The sequence below is a fragment of the Corvus hawaiiensis genome, chromosome 7, assembly GCF_020740725.1.
Source record: "Corvus hawaiiensis isolate bCorHaw1 chromosome 7, bCorHaw1.pri.cur, whole genome shotgun sequence".
Taxonomy (NCBI): domain Eukaryota; kingdom Metazoa; phylum Chordata; class Aves; order Passeriformes; family Corvidae; genus Corvus; species Corvus hawaiiensis.
This window is the reverse complement of record NC_063219.1, coordinates 33,482,059-33,503,451: the sequence shown is the minus strand read 5'-3', so window position 1 is coordinate 33,503,451 and position 21,393 is coordinate 33,482,059. Positions and strand designations below refer to the sequence as shown.

Below are 21,393 nucleotides of genomic sequence, written 5' to 3'. Positions count from 1 at the left end.
AGAAAACAGCATAAATCTTTTGAAAAGCCCTAAACCAGGAAGATTTCTTTTCTTTTCTGAACAATGCAAAGTGCACTCAGTCTTACGGTTCAGTGCAGAAGCTGCTGTATTTCCAAGCTGCTTATCAGATATATGTTGCTGCTTCAAATCCGGGCCAGAACAGTTTTTAACATTAATTTTCTAGCAAGTTTTTTCCTTTAAAAGCTATTTAATTTTTGATGATTAAATCACTTTTCTTATGATGTGCCAGGTAAAGGCTTGAGGCACTGTTATGCCATAACACATGCACCTATTACCTCTGATTTCTGTTCATGCAAAGAATGTTATTGCTGGACTTCCACTGAATTTATGGAAAAAGCAATGTTCTACCAGTGGTGGCCTTGTGCATTCACCTTCAGAGGGATACACTTCCCGTTAGCGTTCATCAAAAAAGCACTTTGCTCTAAAGGCCAGCCAGCAGAAATACATAACACTACAGCCTACACCAAGGATATTCCACATCCTCCAATACTTTTTCATGTCCTTGGCTGGAGCTTAAGGTGAGATGTAATCATTTCTGTGCCACACTGCTTCATTTCATCTTTGTGATTTTATTACAGCCCTGTGTGATTTAGAACAGCCACGGGCTTCACTTTGTGAGGTGGAAGTGTTGCACCAAACCCGAGACACCAGGAGCTTTGTGTCACACTCCATGTGTGCAGTCTGTGTGTTTGGGGAGCACCCAGGGATCTATTGCAATATTGTCAAATGTCACAGCAGCACTTGGCCATGCACTCTGCAAATGTGAGAAACTGTTCCACCCGGAACTGGATGCCAAACAATCACTCGCCTCCTCATTTTGGAGAAGCATTTTGGAAGAAAGAAAAGATGTGATCAAATCCCTAGGATTGAGAGATGATAAATGCACTTTTACAAATGTAGAGTGAATCTTTGGTGTGTTACTTGGGCTGGTCACAAGAGGTCAATAGGGCTACTTGTGTAACCCAGTAAGCAGGATTTGCACTGTGATTGAAGATGTGTCGTGCAAATGATGATAAATTCCAGTAGTTTAGATTTAAAAATGTGCTCTTGTTATTGTGAGTGTGCTGTGAGCAGTGTAAAACAGCAGAGAGTGATTAGCAAATAATTTAAGAACCCTGAGATGTTGAAAGCAACTTTTTCTGTGGTGCTGCCTTTCCTGTTCTCGTCACCCTGGAAGTATCTTTATTCCTGTTTGATTTATGTAGCATGGCAGGAAAATATGTCCTTGGATCTGAATTGTGGCCACTGATGGCGCATGGTGGAGGGGGATTTCACTGTGTGCCAGGGAGAGTCTCAGATTATCTGTCCACTTGGGAAATAGGACTGCAGAATAACGGGTGAAGATACATCTTTGTCTGAAAAAAACCAGAATAGCTGAGGAATTTGAATAACACAAACTTGAATACCACATACAGGCTCTTGGACTGCACTGCATTCTTAAATTAATTTTTTCACTCTGTCTAGCTAATAAATGCTTTTAAACAGAGGTGGAAATAAAAATGCCAAAGTTCAGTGTTTGCAAACTGAACTAAAGAGATACCGTACGATATATTAGGTTTTTATTTTGAAGAAGCACATCTTCCAAGGTTATTTTTCACTGCTGCATATTGTGATTTTGAATGAAATTAAAGTTTTTATCATTGGATATCATTCACAGAATAAGACAGGCTATAGATCCACTCAGCTGCCATGTAACTTTACTCTGATTTATTTCTGAACAGTTTTCTGTAGCTGTCATGAAACAACATAAACAGAGTCACAGATGTTCTTCACTTTTGTTGTTGCACTATGTACAGGCTAAAGTAGTCACAGAAAACCTGCAAGAAGAAGAGGAGGACACCATGACAAGGACTACATGTCAGAGTCATGTGATAGGTACAAAATTATATTTTACACTGCGTTTTATTGCTGTCAGTTCTTGGGAAAAAGACATGTTTAATTTTCATTATTTTATTTGTTTGCCCCCTTATGTCAGCTTTAGCCTTCATTTAGCTCCTGGATAGCCAGATTCCATCAAATGCATGAGATCAGTACACACCATTACCCTTGTGGTCAATGCAATGCTTGACTGGAGAGTCTCGGGATGTGGTTATGAAAGATCATTTCAGCCTCCAGGACTAGTGGGTTACATAAGGGTTGTTGTGCATGACATATTCAGTGGGAGTAACACTGACATACTGTAACTCTGTCATCTGGCCTTGAATTAGTAGATTCAGAATAAAATTTAAATAGCAGAATAATTACTGTGATAAACTAAACCACACGGAGAAACAAACAGGTGTCTGTTCAGGAGACCTTAAAGCTGTTATTGAAAACAAAGTTGCCTTTGCTGTAGAAGGGTAGCACCATCCACCCTGCCTTGTGATTGGCATGTACTAATTTTTAATCTGAGTACATGTAAAAATATCTAATAGGCAATGGAGGACACACCAGAAGTCTGAGGTTTGTATTAGAGCAGTGTGTCAGTATAAGGAACTGATTGAACAAGAAAAAGTCACCTTTAGCAAGTTCCCTTTGCAGATAGAGACTGCAGTAAAAAATTTCATTAAAAAGTTAAAATCTGATTCCATATTTTCTAGCAAGAATCTCTTTCATTTCACTAGTACTTCCAACCCAGCAAGTCCAAACAGAGGTATCATGTCAAAACACATTGGTTTTGGGGGCAAATAATTTAAATGTTTGCATGCTTTATTGACTTGTACAGCTCTTTCAGTCCCAAATTCAGACAAATAAACTCTAGCTGTGTTACCTGAAGGAAAGAATCCTAAACTCTTCCTTCTCCAAGAACTCAGCCATAACCTGGCTCCATGGCAGCAACTGAATAACAAGATCTTTGTACAATGTGGGACTCTGAGGGCATTCTTTGTGTGGGTAGGCACTAGCCCTGCAAACAGAAATGCATGCCAATCATTCTGTGCATAAAGGACTTATTTTCTGTTACCAGAATTTTTTTTTCTCATTCGGTCCTGTAATATATTGTGCTGGTGGCTTCTGAGAGTATTAATATTTTGTTCCTACCACAGGCACTAAATCTGAGTCTCTGACAGGACATAGTGGTTATGGAGCAGGTGGTCAGATGCTTTTAAAATTCCTTGATAGAGGTTCTGGCATTTTTCTGTTACAAAGTTTCATAGAAACTGATTTTTTTTCCTGCTGAAACTCTGTGCAGCCACAGTTTCTCTCACTAACTTGTTCCATGGCATCACCGCCCTTAAAGAATTTCTTACTAATCCCTAACTCTACTCTCCATCATCTTAAGGCCATTCCTCCTTGTTTTAAGAAAACAAAGTTCACTGTGGGTTTTTAGCTGTATTTTAATGCATTATTCCACTGGGTTTGATCAAAACAGACTTAGAGATGAATGTATAGAAGATGTAGAAAGGCTATGATTAAGCAGGGAATATGGTTTTTATACAGCAGGAAAAACACATGTTGCCGTCGTTGTCACTAAAATAACTAAACTGACATCAGTCCTGCCCAGTTAACTAATAAACAAGATACTAATGACAGTCTTCTAGGTAGGTGTCATGGGAGACAATTCTGGTTCATCACATTCTAATAGTGAAATATTGCTAGGTGCATTAATCAAAAAACATGTAAAATACCAGTTACTAGGTTTTTAATTGTCAGTTGCTGATCTAAACCAATTTAAGTATTTTGCTGGCTCTTCAGATTTGCTCAGTTGAAAGAAAGCAACAATGCCCAGTTATATACAATTTTCCTCCTCATATACTTATATGCCAGGAACACATGATCATTTCCATATGAGGCAGTCATTTATATTGTGGTATACGGCTCTTCAAAATATATCTAAACCATTTTGAAAGTTTTTAAAAATATGTTATACCCTGGATGCCTTTGCTGTAGTGTCAGTGAGGAAGCCAAACGTGGCCCTGGCAGCACAGATGCTACCAGTGCTCCCACCCCCACAGACAGCAGACCTAAGGATCCATGAGTATCCCTTTGAGGTCCAGCCATCTTCAGAGCTCTTTCCTCCAGCCCTTCGCAATAAAGTAGTTGTGTTTTGAAAGAGGGATGAAGTGGAAAATGCTAAAGTACCTAGTAAGAGGAAAGACATGATAAAAAGGTTGACATCCCCTTCATGTCATGACAGAGTCCCCAGCTCAGAGAGGTACAGCAGGGCCTTCAAGTATTCCTATAAATAAAATTCCTTTATTGAATGCACAGATTATGTGGCGAGCTCCTGACAGTATTGTTCCCATGTAAACATAAAAAAGGTGCCTTCATTTTACAAAGAAAAAGAATTCTGTTCCCCTCAAGGGAGGGAGTAGAAGTGTCATTATTTGTCTTGAATTTCCCCATTGTCACAATGGCCCAAAAACTTACAAGGCAGTTACAGATGACACCTTTACATGCAGAATGTAATAATTGGACATCTTGAAAGGAACAAAGCATTTGTTAAAAAGTTCAATGTTTCATATTTCAAGTACTGTTTCAAATTAGCAGCTGCTTCTGCAAAAGTGTGATTGTATTAATTATAATGCATTAAGAATTTTCATTGATAAACAGCTTCAAGGGAGAGGTCAAAAATCCATGGCACAAGCAAACAATTGCTAATTACTGAAGAACTCTTTCTTGCAGACAGCTTCTCATGGGAATATTAGGGTATGCAGCGACAGTATTTTTGGGTATACACAAATTACCAGGCTGTTTTCTTTTTGGGAATATATCTGTAATGAAAGGGAAATTTAATCATAATTAATCATATCATTCTTCAGTGTTGGTATGAACCTCTGCTGAGGCTGAAGGGAAAGACTGAATGCGCCATTTTCTCAGTGATTTATCAAACCCCAGCTTGAAAGTTGCATGATGATAAATTTTCTGAGTCCAGTTTCCTTTTCTCGTTGTTACCCAAAATGTGTGGCAAATTTGCTAGTGGAGCAAGTCAGCATGGAATAAGCTTTTTGCTAATGATATACTCAAGCTTCACACAAAACACAGCCTCAGCATAAATAGGCTGATGAGAAGTGTCTGAGAAAGTTTCAAGTCTATTCAATTTATTCTCAGGTTTCAATACAAAGAAAGAGGGTTTCTTTTTTTGTCACAGATATTTCTATGTGTGAATATGTTTATTCTCCATAGTGGATTTCCAGCAGTCATTTCATCCTTAGCAACATAAGTGAATCAAACAAACACTTCTGGTCTAAAGCACTGAAATTCAGGGAGTACATGAAAGTATGGGCTGTTCATCTAAATAAATGGTTTTATTGAACTGGAAAGCTTATGATTTCAAATGTTTTATTTAACATGTCACTGATGGAGCTTAAAGGCCAGATTCATTGTTTAGTAAAATCCTGTTGAGTTTTGACAACAGGGACATCACTGCAGGTAGATTTTTGTCATCAAAATAACATCACTGCTAAAAATAAAATAGATTTTAACAATCTGAATAGACCTGCAGTTTGCTTGTGGGTTGTCTAGAGAGCAAATATTTGATAACAGGACAATTGGTAGTAGCAATCCAAAATACATCTGGGTGTCATTGGTACTGCCTGCTCCACTGGAAACACAAGGTACTTCCTACCAAAGGTTTGTGGGGAATTAAACCCCTGAGGCAGGCTGGGGTTAGAATCCACAGTAGAAAGATTCACAATTCCTGGAAAGGAATTACCTAACTGTGCATTGGCCCCTGTTGTTTGTTTGCAGAATTTCAAGTGAAATTCAGAGCTGGACAAAGATTATGAAGACAAATGTAGCCAGGATTTTTGAAACTTTGAAGAAAGACTTGGAACTAATTTTTGTCAAATTTTCATTGGAGGTCCAGCTCAGTTGTTCAAAATGGATTCATCCAGTGTTAAATGGGAACCTTGTAGATAATACAGAGCAAATGCCTTCAGAGACTTAAAAGGGTTTTGAAAAGTCTCTAGCTGGGTAGAGGGTTGGGCTTCCACACAATCAAAGCAACATTAAAACTGCACTGTAGACTTTGCAGCTTTGTGCCAGAACAAAAACACACACTGAGGTCAAGGGATTCTTTTGTAGCTCTGCAGTAGCCCAGTGCTCAATTCCATTAAAGTTTGTGATAATCATCTGCCTTATAGCAGGCTTTATCATCATGTTTGCTGCTTTCCAAGAACAACCTTTCAGAAGGATTTTGCAGCATAATTTAAAGGCAATCTGGTCAGAAAAAGGAAGAAACTTTTCTTTTGAAGAAACTTTTTGGAGATTTGTCTTCTTTAGAGCATTTGGTTGAATCACTTAGATGCTTCATGTTCTAGAGAGGAAGTGTAGTGGGTATTTTATATGTTGCATTTTGTTTTAAAATCCCCTTCTTTAAGGTTTGTATGCTGCAAAGTGATCAAACTCCATTTTCAGTAGAAACCAGGAAAGTCCCTCACAGCAAGTTTTACAGCTAAGTTGCTAGCTCCTTGATAACAATTTTACAGATCTACTGATAGCAAAGGTAGAACATGTAACATTGCAGATAGAAGTGGGTTTGACTTAAAATGAATTACATTACAGCATTACAATTGTTTGTATTGACATATCAAATACTAAAGAGGATAACCTTGGCTGTTGTATTCTGATTTTGTTTTATTCAGCAGCCATACTAAGCCATACTATGAAATTATTTATATGATAATAAGAAAACACATTTAATGAGCAGACTTTTCTATGAGAAGGACCTGCATTCTTTCTAGTGTTCCAGATAAACTTGTTTCTGGCTCCTCTTTTCTTCCTGGTTCTAATGTATGTTTTTCCCACAAATATATCCATTTTCTTGTCTCAGCTTTCTCTTCCTGTTTGTTCACCTCCATCATTTGAAACTGGTGGTCACTCTACTGCCTGTGTGGTACCCCAGTATTGCTCATTGTCTGACTCCCCACAAATCCAGACTACCATTCAGAGCCTGCCTTTCTGTATCCATACCAATAACCATTTCTAACCAACAGATCCTTGCTTCAGTGCAATCTGCTTTTTTTGTTTCTCTTGGTTCCTTCCTGAAATCTAGATCTGATGAACACTGGAACTGAGAAAGTATGTTTCAAATTTCATTTCTGAATGTGCCATTTAATGTACGTACTCATAGTGCTTACTTATATAAATTATCCAATGTCTTATTCCAAAGCTTTATGAAAACAATAGCAGTCCCTCTGCTTATTTAATAAGCTTGTACCAAGTTTCCAATGAGAGGAAAAAAAGTACTGGACACCTCCTCTGCCAAACCAAACACCCGGTTTTGTCCACCATTATGCAAACTACTGAAGCTTTGGGTGTGTTTACTGGGGTACTAAGTAAACAGCTATTAAATTCATATTTTCTCATTCTTGGGGAATTGAAATAGATGTGAAGGAAATAAGCTTGATTAATATGGTAAATACATTAAATTTGCCATGCATCATCCTAAAGCATGTCCATTAAGTCTGATATATTTGAGCAAACACATTTACATTAAGGAACCCTCCAAACCTAGAGACAGATTATGTGAGGTCTGTGGTGGATTACTGAGACAAATGTAACTGGATAAATGAGAGAGGAAAGATGGTGAGCAAACTGATCTGTATTATAGCCTGTGCATTCAGTAAGGAGTGGCAATTCACATCCCTGTGGAGAGGCAAAGGGATAAGCCACAAATTGCTTAGATGCCCAGCAAATCATTGTATGCCTCCAATGCATGTAATGAAGAACAATATTCAACTGATAGAGTCTTCTGACCTCGAAAGAAGTTCTCTCTTGTCATTGTCTTGCCTGAAAAAACAATTTATCACTGTCAGCATTAATTCCTTTCATCAGGCCATTGATAGAAGTTGAGAAGAACCATTTAGCAATCATCTTATCACTGATATGGCAGTTGAATCATTCATTTACACATTTTCAGATAAAGGAAAATTGTTTGCTTTATCTTCCCCATCACAACACTACAGCAAAGCTGTGGAATGCCTAGAAGTCTCTATATGTGAGGTTGCTGTCTATAAAAGTCATCAAGCAAAACCAGTTATCACTGAATCCATTTCCAGCCTGGGTCTGTTCCTATTACACATCTGCAAAATGTTCCATTTGATACAAGTTGTGATAGGGTATTAGATTTTTCATGCACCCCCTATATGAGCAATGGTACAAGTATGCATGGATTTATTTGCACATCGTAACAAAGCTGTTTTCCCAAGCCCTGTGTGCACGTGGAAGCTGAAAGGTAGGTGTTAGATCTGTAGGTCCTGGCTGTATTGCTTAACAAGTGTGCTAGAGCCTTGAAATGGGGGTTGTGTAGCAGGCATCTTAAAAACCTGCTCACTTGCCGTATCTAACCAGCTTCCAGCTTGGCAGTTAATCCAAAGGGCTGAGTTCCCAACTGCTAGAACAATGATGAATTAATAAATAGTAAAATAAACTGCTTGCTCTGAGCAATACTGGGATCCAAACCTTTCCATAAAAAAAAAAAAAATTGAAACAAACCAAAAAAGCCTCAAAATCTAGAGCCAAAAGTGTCCTGGAAGATGTGAGAGACCACCACAATCTTACCTACCATGGTCTTACTATACAGACAGGAGGCATATGTGAAAGTGTACAGCTGAGTGAACTGAGCTCAACTGGGTAAAAAGCAGTTTCATTTGTACTTTTACTTACCAAAATATCTCAGTCAGTCCCTCTAAATTTATGCCATTTACTGCCTCCTTGTAATTTCCCCAAAGCATTTACATTTCCATGCAATTATCAAGCACTATTCTTCCCCTTTTGTATTCCAACATCTTCATTTTCTGATCCTTCAACACCATTGAAATGACCTGTGGCTGTTGTTTGCTTAGTTTTCTGAACCAGAGCAGCTAAAATGAGTCATCACTGGTGGGAAGTCTGGGTTAATAACTAGTGGGCATTGCAAGAACTGACTGTCCTGCATGTAGAAACATCCCCCACGGTTGGAAGTCCTGCTCAGGGACCTCATCAGTCAAGTTTTTTAAATCTTCAAGGATATTGTTCTACATCTGTCTCTGGCCATTTCTTTGGGAGACTTTACACAACGTTTAGCAGTCCTCTGTTTTTATGCTGCAATATTTGTCTTGCTGAAGATTTGGTGTGGTCCTGCTGTTGAGTGGCCTTGCAGGGCAGTGTGCAACAGCCTTAATTACCATGCTAGGCCTTGCTCATCAGAAATACACTGGTGCATAAAGCTGACTAAATGTCCTTTCCTTCTACTGAGCTGCTCTGCATATTCTCAGTGGAATTTCATTAAAATAAATGACTGGGGGTTTTGCATGGTTTTTATATGAGTGAGAAGGTAAACAAACTACTCTGCAGGATGGAGTGAGCTGAGAGAGGAATGGCATTGTGTGGGTTTGAACCACTAGAAATGGGATGAATAGTGTCAGCTGTGCTGTGTTCTTGTTTGGCATTTGGGCATTGCTGCAGGGATTGATTTTAAAATAATGGTCTGGAGGAGCCTATGATAACAGAGTGAAACTTTCTGTGCATTTTTCTAGTTGATACTTGTATTCTGTGAAGATGATGGAGAACCTTGCCAATGTGAATAATAAGAAACTAACATCCATTAATGTCTTCTAATTTATGTCATCTTACCTTCTTCACAGTCTGGCAAAGACAAATCATTTCTTTGTACTTTAAAGATAGTACACATAGCATTTGTCTAATTGCCAATTCTTCTACAGCTCTGCTGCAGTCTTACTGTCTAGCTTGTCTTCCCTCTGTGGAGAGAATTAATATTTTTGATCAACACTTCCTTATTAGCCGCAGTGATTTGCTGTTAAGTTCCTTCTTTTACCTTACATTTATTCACCCAGAAATACCAAATTTTATCACTAGGAGAAGTGTGTCTCTTTATGCATTATATGTAGGATACAGTCTAATTATTATTCAAGATACTGAGAATCTGCTGGTCTCATTCAGGCTTAAAATGTCAATTAAACAGGATGGCCAAGTTATTTGAAGTTAATGCTGCTGTGTTGATTTACAGTTCTTTACAGTCTAGCCCAATCTATATTAATTTTTATCCCCCAAATCAGCACTGTGCCTGATTATCCTGCCTCTCACAGGATAGTACACTCTGGTATTCTCTATAGCAGTGTGAGTCCTTCTATTTGAAATTTTTCTACTTTACATGTTTTTTGCTCCTGGCAAGGGCCATCTGTGGATGTGTGTATGAAGCTTCAGTCATGCATTTCCCATTAATTCATATACCTGAAGTGCAACTGAGCAAACTGAAAAGCATTTTGAGTGAGCATGTGTTGGGCTATTTTAAACATGTGTTTCATCCATGCTCACAGGGATTTTGTGCTCCTTTCCTACAATGAAATCTAGTAGAACTTTATGAAAAATACATTTTTACCTGAATTATAAATTAAGCTTGAGCTGTATTGGCATATGCATTTCCAGATTCTCGTTCTGAGGATAGGATGCCTGTTCCTAATTTTGTTGCTGTTTTTAATTGAGTTTGAGCTTTGATGCATGTCTTCAGTCTGACACCTGAATTGTTGACATAGGATTATGCAATTAGTCATCATTGGAGATCATAGAAAAACAGACCCTTCAAAAAAAATCACTCTAAGAGAGAAGTAATACCTATGCAATTAGTGCATACTTTTTTAATACTAGGTGAACTCAATTTCTCAGTGTTTGGAAAATTCACTGTTAGGAAAGGGAAAGGAAATCAACCAATATATTTACAGTGAGTAATTTCTCTACTTCCTATCTTTAATAGGCAAAGAGGTGCAGTATGTTGTTTCAAAGTGGTCATTCTAATGGTGTTTTTGTAGCACCATGTAACATGGCATACCTTTTTTGCAAAAAATAGATATCCTGAAAAAAAGTCTTAGTTCATTCTTCTGGCTTCAAATCATGATGGTTTCATACCAGCTCCTGCTTGCCTGCAGTTAGTTCCGCATTGGTTCCACTGGTTTGGAGGAGCTGAACTTGGGTACCAGAATGGAAGGACTAATGCACCTAAAAGCTACTTAAAGCTCTCTGCACTCACTCTGCTAATAAGTTTTCATCAACTAAGAAATAAAATCAGTTTGTTTCAGGTGTGCATGTATATTTTTAAGTGTTCATTAGCAGTACCCTTAAGTAAAGCCATCTGCAGGGCAAAACTAAAAATAAATTATTTAAAGCTTAATTTAATATTCATGTGGCTTTAATTTCAGTATTTTTTGTACTAACAAACAAAAAGCAGTGACGTTACAAAATAAATATAGTAAGTTTTCTAGTGCATTTGCAAAACCCAGAGCTTCCTATGCACTTAGAAATTGGTCCATGTTTACCAGAGACAGCATTTATGCTTAAAGCACTATCCCTACTCCTATCTGTTGGGAATAGAAAATCAAAGAAAGTATCTGAATGTGAGTGAAACCAAACTCCAATTTATAAGAGTTGCTTAACAGTAAGTAAATCAGTGCTTCCATCCCGTTATCCTTAAATGCCTCCAGCACAGCCATCAGTGAACAGAAACCCTCCATGGAGCAGCCAAATGCTCCCTTGGGCACCACGTGGAGCCCATGTCTCTGAGATGCTAAGTCTGACCTCTTCACTTCTCTAACTGTGTTTTAATGCAGTTTTTCTTAAAATAAACCAGTTGCCTCTAATAATATCAGCAAAACACCAATCTTAATGCTTCTTGTAAGTATTTTGCAGCTTGCTGTTAGTTGCTGAACAACCTTCAGAAAAGCTGAGTGGAGGTATCTCTACACAAGTATTATTCATGGCAGGGATTGCAGGTTGGTTATGCACTGGCTGCTGAACATTTACGTTCTTTATCCTCATGGCAGCACTCCAATGCTGGAGAAGTGGGATTAGCTCTGTGTTTTAATGTGAAGAACTGGGGCATAGAGAGAGATAAAGGCCTGTGGTTACATGGAAAAGGCATGGCTGAGGCAGCCCTTAGCAACTGAGTAAATAACAAACCATCCTTTCTTAGGCTTTGCTACATACAGACAGGATTTCTGAGGGCTGTTAGTCTTTCCTGTTAGAGGAAGGGGAGCATCCATCCATGCCTTGAATGAGCCATCCCCAGGAAAATGTTCCTGAGACTGTGTGATTGCTGGCTCCCAACCTTCACATTTCAGGGCTCTGAGGGAAACAGAAGGCTTTGCTTGGTGAAAAAGTCTGGGAAAGCCACATTCCTGTATTGCAGCAGACCTGTTGCTTACCGTGGATTCACACCTTGCTTGAGATGTGAGGACTTCTCCTTCTTCTCAGCTGTTACTCATCTATAGCTTTCTCAAAGATAGCTACGAAGTTGTAAGGCTGATTGGCAATGTAAAGCCAAAGGGGGATATACAGCCACAAGAGAGGAATAGCTCCGCAAAGAAATTCTAGGCTGGCCTCATTGACAGCCAGGCTGCACCTGGTCCTCATTTAATTACCTTTTACACAGAGCTTCAAGTTGCTCTTCAAATGAATCTCAATATATCTTTTCTAGGACTAAAATTATATCTATTCCTAATATCCTGTCTCCTGAGAACAGTGAGTAGATTTTTAGAAAGTAAATGTAACAGCATAATACAAGAGAGATAATTCCAGGTGCCATTAGCTGTGGGACTTCCCCAACTGGAAAACTGCATGTAGACCTTCGTATTCAATAGACACTGAGAGGTGTCGAGTAACAAATCCAAAAAATCATCCAAGTTCTTTTTCCAGCTCTTTTTGTCCTCTGTAAAAACCCTATTCCACATAGCTTGCCACCATTACAAGCATGCAGGAATCAGATCTAAATGCCTGGAGGAGCATAGGAAGCATTTGTTGAAAAAAAAAAGTCCATAGATAACTGCTAAATTGGAGTACAAGATTGCTAGTATTCTCTAATAATTAAGACTAATCTTTTGACTTACTAGTAGAAATGTATTTTAAGATGGGACTGGAATTAAAATGAGGCAGCAATTATCTGTTTCAACTCAGAAAATACACTTCAGATGGGATTGTGGTCATGGAAAACTGTGAAGACAACTGACAAATCATGGATGAATGACATATTGAAGATTGTGGGTTTTGCAAAATAAAGCATGACTAGGAAGAAAATAGAAAGAGCACTGAATAAATTGGTAAAATAAGTTTTATTTATTTACTTTATTGTTATTGTAAATAGGCATAAATTATAATCCCAGATTCAAGTAGCTGTGAATGAAGTTCCATCATTTGAAAATAGTCAGCACAGTCCTCCCGTTTATCCCTCCTCAGTATGTAATGGGAATAATCCCATGCCACCAGTGCAGTACCCATGGGAGTGTAGGGCTGTGGAAACTCGGGTCTTTTCTAGTTTTACCTTGGAGAGCCTTTGGGTTCTTTAATTTTGCACACTGATTGTACCTCAGATCTAGATAGAAAACAATAATGCACTCATATTTGACCAATTGGATCAAATTATAGTGTAAATCCAGAAGGAATAATCTACTTTAAATTGACATTGATTTGGCAGAAATACATTTTCTTTTTTTTGTGGTTGCTTTAGCATTGCAGATGAAGAGAAGGATGTGCAAATAAAGAGATCTGCTTTGCCATCTGTAGTTTAAGTTCTTTGTGCCAACGCCACATGTAGCTCAAAGATGTTTATTAACTTTTGAAAGAATTTTGTAGGGACCTATCTACATTTGAAATATTCTTCTGAAAAGAAAAAAAGAAAATCTATTAATTTTTATTTGGCATGTTTCAAAATGCTGGGAAAAACTATACTCCCTTTGTGTTTCAGAAGAAAGACAGTATGTGTTATCTGGTTCCCCATGCCAGCTTAGTGGGAAGTCTTGAACTTTCTAATGTGAGGAAAAATAATGTGTTAGAATTTGTGTATTCTGTTACTGATGGGAACTACATCCTTCCCTTTTTAATGTCCTGGATACTTCTTGAAGCTGGCCCATTCAGTGTTATGTACCACTCAAAACATGTCAAGGCTTGAGTCTGTACTTCTGAAAACAGCTTGCTGGAAATTTCCCAGCGAAACTGTTCTTGATACAGAGCTATTTTTGACTGATATTTTTTTTCCTGAAAATGCCTGCTTTCTGTGGAGAATTCTGGTGGTTACTTAAAGATTTCAGCTGAAATTTCTGTCAATCATGTACATTTTTGTAGGCCAAAACTTGAAAATTTATGTGAGGAATATCTCAAACCAGCTGTAGTGGTGAGCACAGGGGAGGATTCCACATTTTTCATGAGGTGGGACGCTTCTTAGAAAGAAAACATATCCTTGTGCTACTAGTATTGTACCTGCAAAGGCTGATGTAAGCAGAACTACCTGGGATCTTTTTGACATAAAATAAATTTGTCCTCTTTTTAAGAATGTTAAGATAGATTGGCCATCAAAGTTAAGTAACACAAACACTTCTGTAACTTTGCCACCCCCAAACAGAAACTGTTTATATGTCATTTGAAGTAGAAATAGGGTCTGTTTGCAGTAATTGCATCTGGTATCCATCAGTGTGTTTCAGTAACATCATGGTGGAGAATGGCTGAGGTTGTTGAGCTGCTTCTGGAAGTCTCAATACCCTCAAGCAGCACTAAGACGCAGCTGCCTTCTGTCACTTGTGGCACAAGTGGGTAGAGAGGCAAAACTGCAGTTACAACATGGTAGGACCTATAATTATTTCCTCTCTGACCTGTAAGTCCTTCCCTGTGTGCCACCATCCAGGAATGTCTCCTCTTATTATGCCTAATTCAAGTCTTTCAGAAGAAATAAAAAGTTGAAGAATAATTAGGTTTAATGATTTGCTTGTATTTAAGATGCATCTTTAAATTATCTATGCTCAGGAGAATGCCCTAAAATACTTCAATGAATTCCAAGCTGTCAGTTCTTATCAGTGGGGTATGTTTACTTCTAACTCTTTAATTTTTGCATTTCAGAGGAAAATGTAAAAAAAAAAACTACAGAAGGAGCTGCTAGAGTTATTTTCCCCAGTGATGATCTGATTTTTAGAATTCCTGATATCTGCCAGCCTGAGTGTATGTCCCTTTCCTACTCTCCTCTTGTCCAGACCCTCAGAGTGGTGCAGAGTTTTCACAGATCCTTTTTATTCCATCTCTAATTTGCGTGCTGACTCCATGTTGAAGAGACCTTGGTGATTTACTGATGCAGAAAATGTTGGTAAAGCAATATTGCAAAGGATTGTCCAGCTGTACAAATTACCGTGGTGTCCAGCTGATGCAGGACATGAACTGCAGGATTGTCTTGCACATGAAAATACTAAATTTGAAAATTATTGAGAAGTAGTTTGGAAAACTTTCAGAAAACTTTTTATGCAGTGTTAACTCCCTTTTTCCAGTGGTTTAGAGGCTTCTCAAAATTAAAGGTCTTCCTCAAGTTTTCCACTGAGCTCTTACAACGCTCTGTCATCAAAAGATCCCTATGCAGTCAGGAGTTTCTTGATCTCCAGGAAATATCTGTAAATTCTTCCTTGTTTCTATTTTCAGTTTGGAATTGTTCCTCTACAGTAGGACTTCCAGGGACTTTGTTTTTGGTCCAGACTAGAATCCCCATGATGAGAGGGAGGGAAGGAGCTATTTCAGTATTTCAGGCTTTTGATTCTAGTCTGATTATTCAGAGAAATGGCTGATGGTGAATGAGTCTATCTGTGTCCACTATAAAGTCAATACCATTCTGTGAGTTTCTTTCTTCCCTGGCAAGGAAAGAGGAGGGAAAAAAAAAATCAGAAACAGGCAAGGAATTTGGCTGGTATATCAGGAAGAATTCTCAAGCAAAAGTAATTAAGCTCATATATTACTCTTTTCAGACTTTAATGTTTCACTGAGTCATTTTTCATCTACTGAGTGGTACTGTCACAGCACCAGAGATTTAACTTTTACATATTTTCATTATGTAGTCTTGTACAGCTCTGACTGATAACAGTAATTTGAAGTGTCAGTGCAGCTGATGAAATCAGATGGGCCATGAAGCTGTTTGAAAGCTGTCACTGGGATGTACAACGTATTTTTTTATTTTGCAGTTGCTTCATAAACATTTAAAAGCAACACAAGATAATGTGTATTCATTCTTTCAGTAATACAAATTGTCTGAAAGATACTTTTTTATTTGTATTAGTTGTAAGGGTTGATTAGTTACTTTCAGAAATGAAAAATTACAATCCACAAAGAATTTTGTGGTGTAGTCTGGATTTAGGACTAGGTTTTTGAGGATTCTTCAACATAGCTGAGTCACAGAATTTTCAAAAAAATCTGTCTTTAAGAGTCACAACGGGAGCTGCCAAGCATTGAGCGCTTTGAAAACCAGACCCTTTTGTGGTTTTTCAGAACTAAAAATTAGTGACCTCTTTTAAAAATCTGTTTTCCACCTGGTGTATTTCCTTTATCATGGATAAAGTCTCTATGAAGGAAGACTAGAATCGCTTAAAACTATTTTTCCTGCTAATTAAATGCGATACTTCTGGTGTGCTCCTCCCTCCCTCTCCCAATTATTTTAGAAACAGCAGGAGATTGTATTTTCTTGGAAGTCTGGCCCTCAGTGTTCATTTCTTTTGATTCTATGCCACTGCTTTCATGGTCCATTCGTAGATGTACACAAGGTAACAGCGGGCAAGAGCAATCCATATGTCATTTTAAGATACATGTCCTCAGAAGATAAAAGCTTCCATCTTCCAGCTCTCCCTTAGCAAAGGCTGTAGCTTTGCTTTTTGATACACATTTTGATCTTACTTAATTTCCCTGTAATAATTAGGAGGGAATGACTTTTTGTCTTAGGGAATGGTCAGAAAGGAAACAACACTACAAGGTCCTTCAAAGTCCCTGTGGAAATGGTTACAAAATCAGGTCTCACTTTGACCATAGAGACAGGAGAGGGGAGACTCCTCAGACTTTCGTGTTCTTTTATGTGGTGTTTTCAATTTGCTCAGTGTCTCTGCTGAAGAGCTCTGCCTCTCCAACACAACCAGTGTTGCACAGATGTCTTTTGGTTAAGAGGCAAATAACAGAAGTCCTTTCTTATTCCATATTTCTCTTTATTTGCTAACTCTCTCACCCACAGCCTTTAGTTGAAGAATTGCCTGTCCACGAGCTAACATGCTGTTTCAGCTTGATTATGTACAGAAAATGGCAAGGGCAATGCCTGGCATTTTAAATTGCTTTTCTGCATTCCCACTTCTAGCTAGGTATTTTGCTATTCAAAAACAACAAAAAAAAATTCAGAGGAAGTATAGCTGAGGTAAGAGGGTTCAGTAGATGGGATACCTCCTTTTGACGCTGCAGAACCAAATATAATTCTCTTTTTTTTCTTCATGTTTCCTGGGAAACCTTCAGCAACTTCTAAAATCATTATGACATATTAGCTCAAAAATGTGACAGAAAATGTAGGTGCTAGCTAGGCATGGCTTCCACATCTTACCTCCTTTCACCTACAGAGAGAAATTATTGGTATGCAGCAATTTTCTGAGGGAAACCAGAGTCATCTGTTGCCCTTTTAAAAGACAATTATAGAGTTTTTGCTGCTGCAGCTCAGCCAGGCCCTGTATGGTTCAGGTGCTCAGTAGGACTTTCAGTCCTTCTTCGACCCTGAGTGATAAGGTAATGAGGACACATAAATATAACGCTGCTTCTCCTTTCACAAGAACCATGAAATAGAAATACATATTTAATTTATCTATAAGTTGTTTCTGACTTGTTATCAAGAAAGGCCCATTGAGATGAAGATATTTAATGAGAATGACCATGGTAATGTTCTCTGTTCAAAAACAAATAGGCAAAACCCGTAGGGGAGAAATATTTCCAAATTTCTGAGAGTATTAGAAACTCAGCAGAGGAAAAAATAATGAAAATGACTTGACAGAGGACTGCTAACTACAACAGACTTAAATAACAAATGGACATATCATAAAAAAAGAATCAATACTGAGAAACACCTAAAATAGAGATGGAGAAGATATATTGGGCCATATTCTGCATCTCCTGCTGGAGTACAATTGTTCACTGCAGTATATCTTTAGTCTAGTGTAGCCTTAAATTGTTCAAAGCAAAGGAAATTCCTCTGCTTCCTTTGGGAGTGTCTGCCACAGACTTAAGAGCTTGCTGTCAAGGGATGTTTCCAGACATTTAACCTAAATTATGCTCATTTTCCAACCATTAGTGCTGAAGTTCCTTCCTTGGTGTTTATAGCTCTCAGAAGGACCTTGCCATCACACTCTTTTCAACATTGTTTGCCCCTTATAGAAACAAAAGGGAAGTCTCTGGAAACTGATAGAGAATGAGAGGGCAGGGGAGTTACCAGTCCATCCTGTTTGCTCAGATAGCCATGTGCACACACCTACACTTGCACCTTTCCCTGTTTCATGGTTAGTACAGCACCTTTCCAGTAAGATGAATAAGCTGGAGGGCTGTGTGGAACCATACTGCTTCTGAAAAATAAAAGAACTAGAGGTATCCCTGGCATTGTGTACACTTACCCAAATTGGGATGTGCAAAACCAGAGCGTAACAAGGTAAACACAGGCATGGTTGTTGCTGTCCCAGTTTTTCAGGATGCTCTGAGAGATGGATATTTTGAAGAAATTCTGCAGATCTTAGTTCTATGTAAGAATGCATGATACATTTTGGTTAACACCTTCTTGTATGAGAAACAATTAGCAAAACAGAGATATGGAGAGGCCAAACCTTTGTGGAGTGTGGGTTTATGTTGGAAGAAATATATTACACTACTCCACGCCTCACACTGATACTCTCCAGACATTCTGCGGGCCTTCAAACTAAACAATTTTAAAATTCCATCTGTAACCGCTTTCCAGGACCAGTCCCACTTATCCATTCACACTGTTACTCTGAAGCAGGCCAGTGTCAATGTTTTGGCACTTGTTTAATTTCACTGCACCTCAACAGGGTATTTCCTTGTATTCAGTTAGACAAGGTGTCAAAAGCGTTCCAGTGACAGGTAACAGCACAGTCATAAAGTGCAAAACATTTCCCTGGCCTTGAAACCTTCCCTTTATGATGCCCTTTTTTCCCCAGATGCTTTCACTGACTTTAAATACCTTTAGCTCCATCCCATCACACTAATTTCCTGTGCTTTAGAGTCTTGCTGCCAGATGAGGACGCTGGACAGTGGGATTGGAACCTTCCCCCTCCCTGATTCGGGGAACCGATCGACGGGGCGACATATTTCTAAGCAAGAATCAGCCTTGGAAATGGGAGTCTTTGCAGCATCTGAGCAAGTTCTTCTTTCAGCTCCTTCAGTAAAAGCCAAAACTCTTGAGCGAGAAGTGCCTTCAACAGCTAAGAGCCAGGAGGCTGTGGAAAACATAATTAGTCACTCAACATCTGATCCGGCCATGACTGCCAAAGGTATACGACCTTTTCAAAGTCACCTTCCCAAACCAGCTTCCTCAGGTAAAATGTCAATTACACTGAAAGTCACATTATTTCTGCCTTGGCCTCTGTTTTGATTAGCAGAAATCCTGTAATAAAGGCAATTGATAACAGAAATGTTAAATGCGGAGCAGAAGATACTCTTTTTATGAATGCATAAGGTTAACAAGTTTGTGACCTGAGCCATATGGAAATTTTGTTATACATAGTGCTTATCTGAGAAAGAAAAATGAGTTTAGCTCTTAGAGCCTTTTCTCAAGAAACAGTACTTGAAGAAAAAAAACATATGCCAGCCTTGGAAGTTGACTTGAAAAAGAATATGGATGTTCAGCAATATTCAGGATCAGACTGAGAATACAGAGTACAAAGCACAGCCATGTTGTGACATGGAAAAGATATATTCATGAAGACTTGATTTTGATACTGGATTTGAACTAAAGACTCATTTGGCCTTGATGCATAAATTCTGTCCCACTGAATATACAGCCTTGGCCTCCAATAAGGCTCTCATTACTACATCGTGCAAACACATTTCTATATATGAATATAAAATATCTGACTTTTTCTTATGAGCTACGTGTGTGTTTAAGCTAGAAAACAAGAGCTGACAAAGGTATAAAAGGACTGGCAATCCATCAAAGCTCCAGCAAATAACTTTGTGTTAGTATATAGTTCCATTGAAGTCTGTGCATTTTTCATAAACAAATATTGACTATTTATATAAGTTTTTGAAGACTTTGGAGTTATTAATATATATGTTAATAGCATTAAAAATTATGTAGCATTAGCAACAGGGAAATTTTCATAGTCAGCATGACAGATACAGCACAAAGCACAGTAAAAGTGATTAGTTTAATGGGTATTGTTTTATCTTGACCAAATGCAATGTCACTTATTTACTGGGGTTATGGTGGTTAGCACTTTGTCAGCCCAGTTATTGCTGCTGTAAAAGTTGTATTTAACTTGCATAAATCTGTATCACTCTATCTATAAGAGACATTCTGTGTAATTAGCATGCAAGGTTAAATATCAAGTTTGAGCTTAGCTTAAAGCCATCAAATATATGTTCTGCTAATGAGCTGACATATATTGAGCCTAGGAGGAAAGAAGCCTCTCTTGTATGTTCATAGGATGTATAACAGAAGGTTTCTAATTAAAAATCTTAAAACTAAGTTGATTTAGCAATATTCCCAGTGCAGTGTTGTAATGGTGTAATAGACTGCAAACACACATTGTATACTTTATTGCAGATTCCCCTGCTTTTTTCAAATCAAAGCTAAATAAATAAAAAGATATTTTAATACTTAGTATTTTTTAAATAAGTGTACTGTTAATTAATGATACAGCTAAGAAGGATTCAGAAGAGAAATCTTAGTTATAGATTATGTGCTACATGCTTGAATGGTCACATGTGTGACCTCAATTCAGCAGTGTGTTATAGAGTAGAGCCCATGATTAAACACTGTCATTATAACAAATTGAACAGAAACTGCAAGCTTTGAATTGCTTCATAAGAAGTCAGAAGCAGTAAGATTGTTCTGATCTTAATGCTAATATTCACTGCACCAACCTTGTAAGGTTTGTATCTTAATTAAATTGTCATGAAGAGATGTTACAAAAAAGTAGTACATATCAGATGATGGGGTCAACTCATTCTTTACTAGACTATTTTCATTCAATTCTTCTCTCCCTTACTTTCTCATCCAAATTACAATTATCACTTTATTTCATATGCACAATATATCTTCTTTGATGTTCCGATTTTGCATAATGCAAATATAGCAAATAAAAAAGCTGGCTTTCTGCTAGAAAGGTACTTCCAATTGTATTTATGTTAAAAAATTGTTCTCTGAGAACATGAAATGGCAGAGTACAATGCCTAGGAGTAGTTACTGAATGTTGTTTCTTTGTTGAAAGAGTATATATTTTATAACTAATGAAGGGATTTAAATTCATGCCTTCCTCTTTTCTTGTTAACTGGAAAAGGATTTGGATGAAATTCTGCCACTTTAGTTAGAACTATTCCAGTAAGTTAGTAAATTGTTCCTTTGAGCAGTAAAATATTATTTGGCGTAATGGAAGTATCACAATTTGTCCCCAATTTTTACTGAATTAT

General features: G+C 37.9%; 1 protein-coding gene across 11 annotated transcripts in view; it reads left to right on the top strand.

Annotated features, from left to right (window-relative positions):
• NCKAP5 (NCK associated protein 5) overlaps positions 1 to 21,393 on the top strand; it is a 379,214-nt gene that overhangs the window by 327,846 nt on the left and 29,975 nt on the right. For 7 of the 11 annotated variants that reach the window (XM_048309430.1, XM_048309431.1, XM_048309429.1 and 4 more), the window contains 2 exons: positions 1,818 to 1,896; positions 18,984 to 19,298. The exons of 1 other annotated variant lie outside the window; for it this stretch is intronic. In XM_048309430.1, the coding sequence (XP_048165387.1) occupies positions 1,818 to 1,896; positions 18,984 to 19,298 (394 nt within the window). Of the gene's footprint in view, positions 1 to 1,817; positions 1,897 to 18,983; positions 19,299 to 21,393 lie in introns of those variants that run through there. 3 more of the 11 variants (XM_048309434.1, XM_048309439.1, XM_048309440.1) reach the window with 3 other exon arrangements.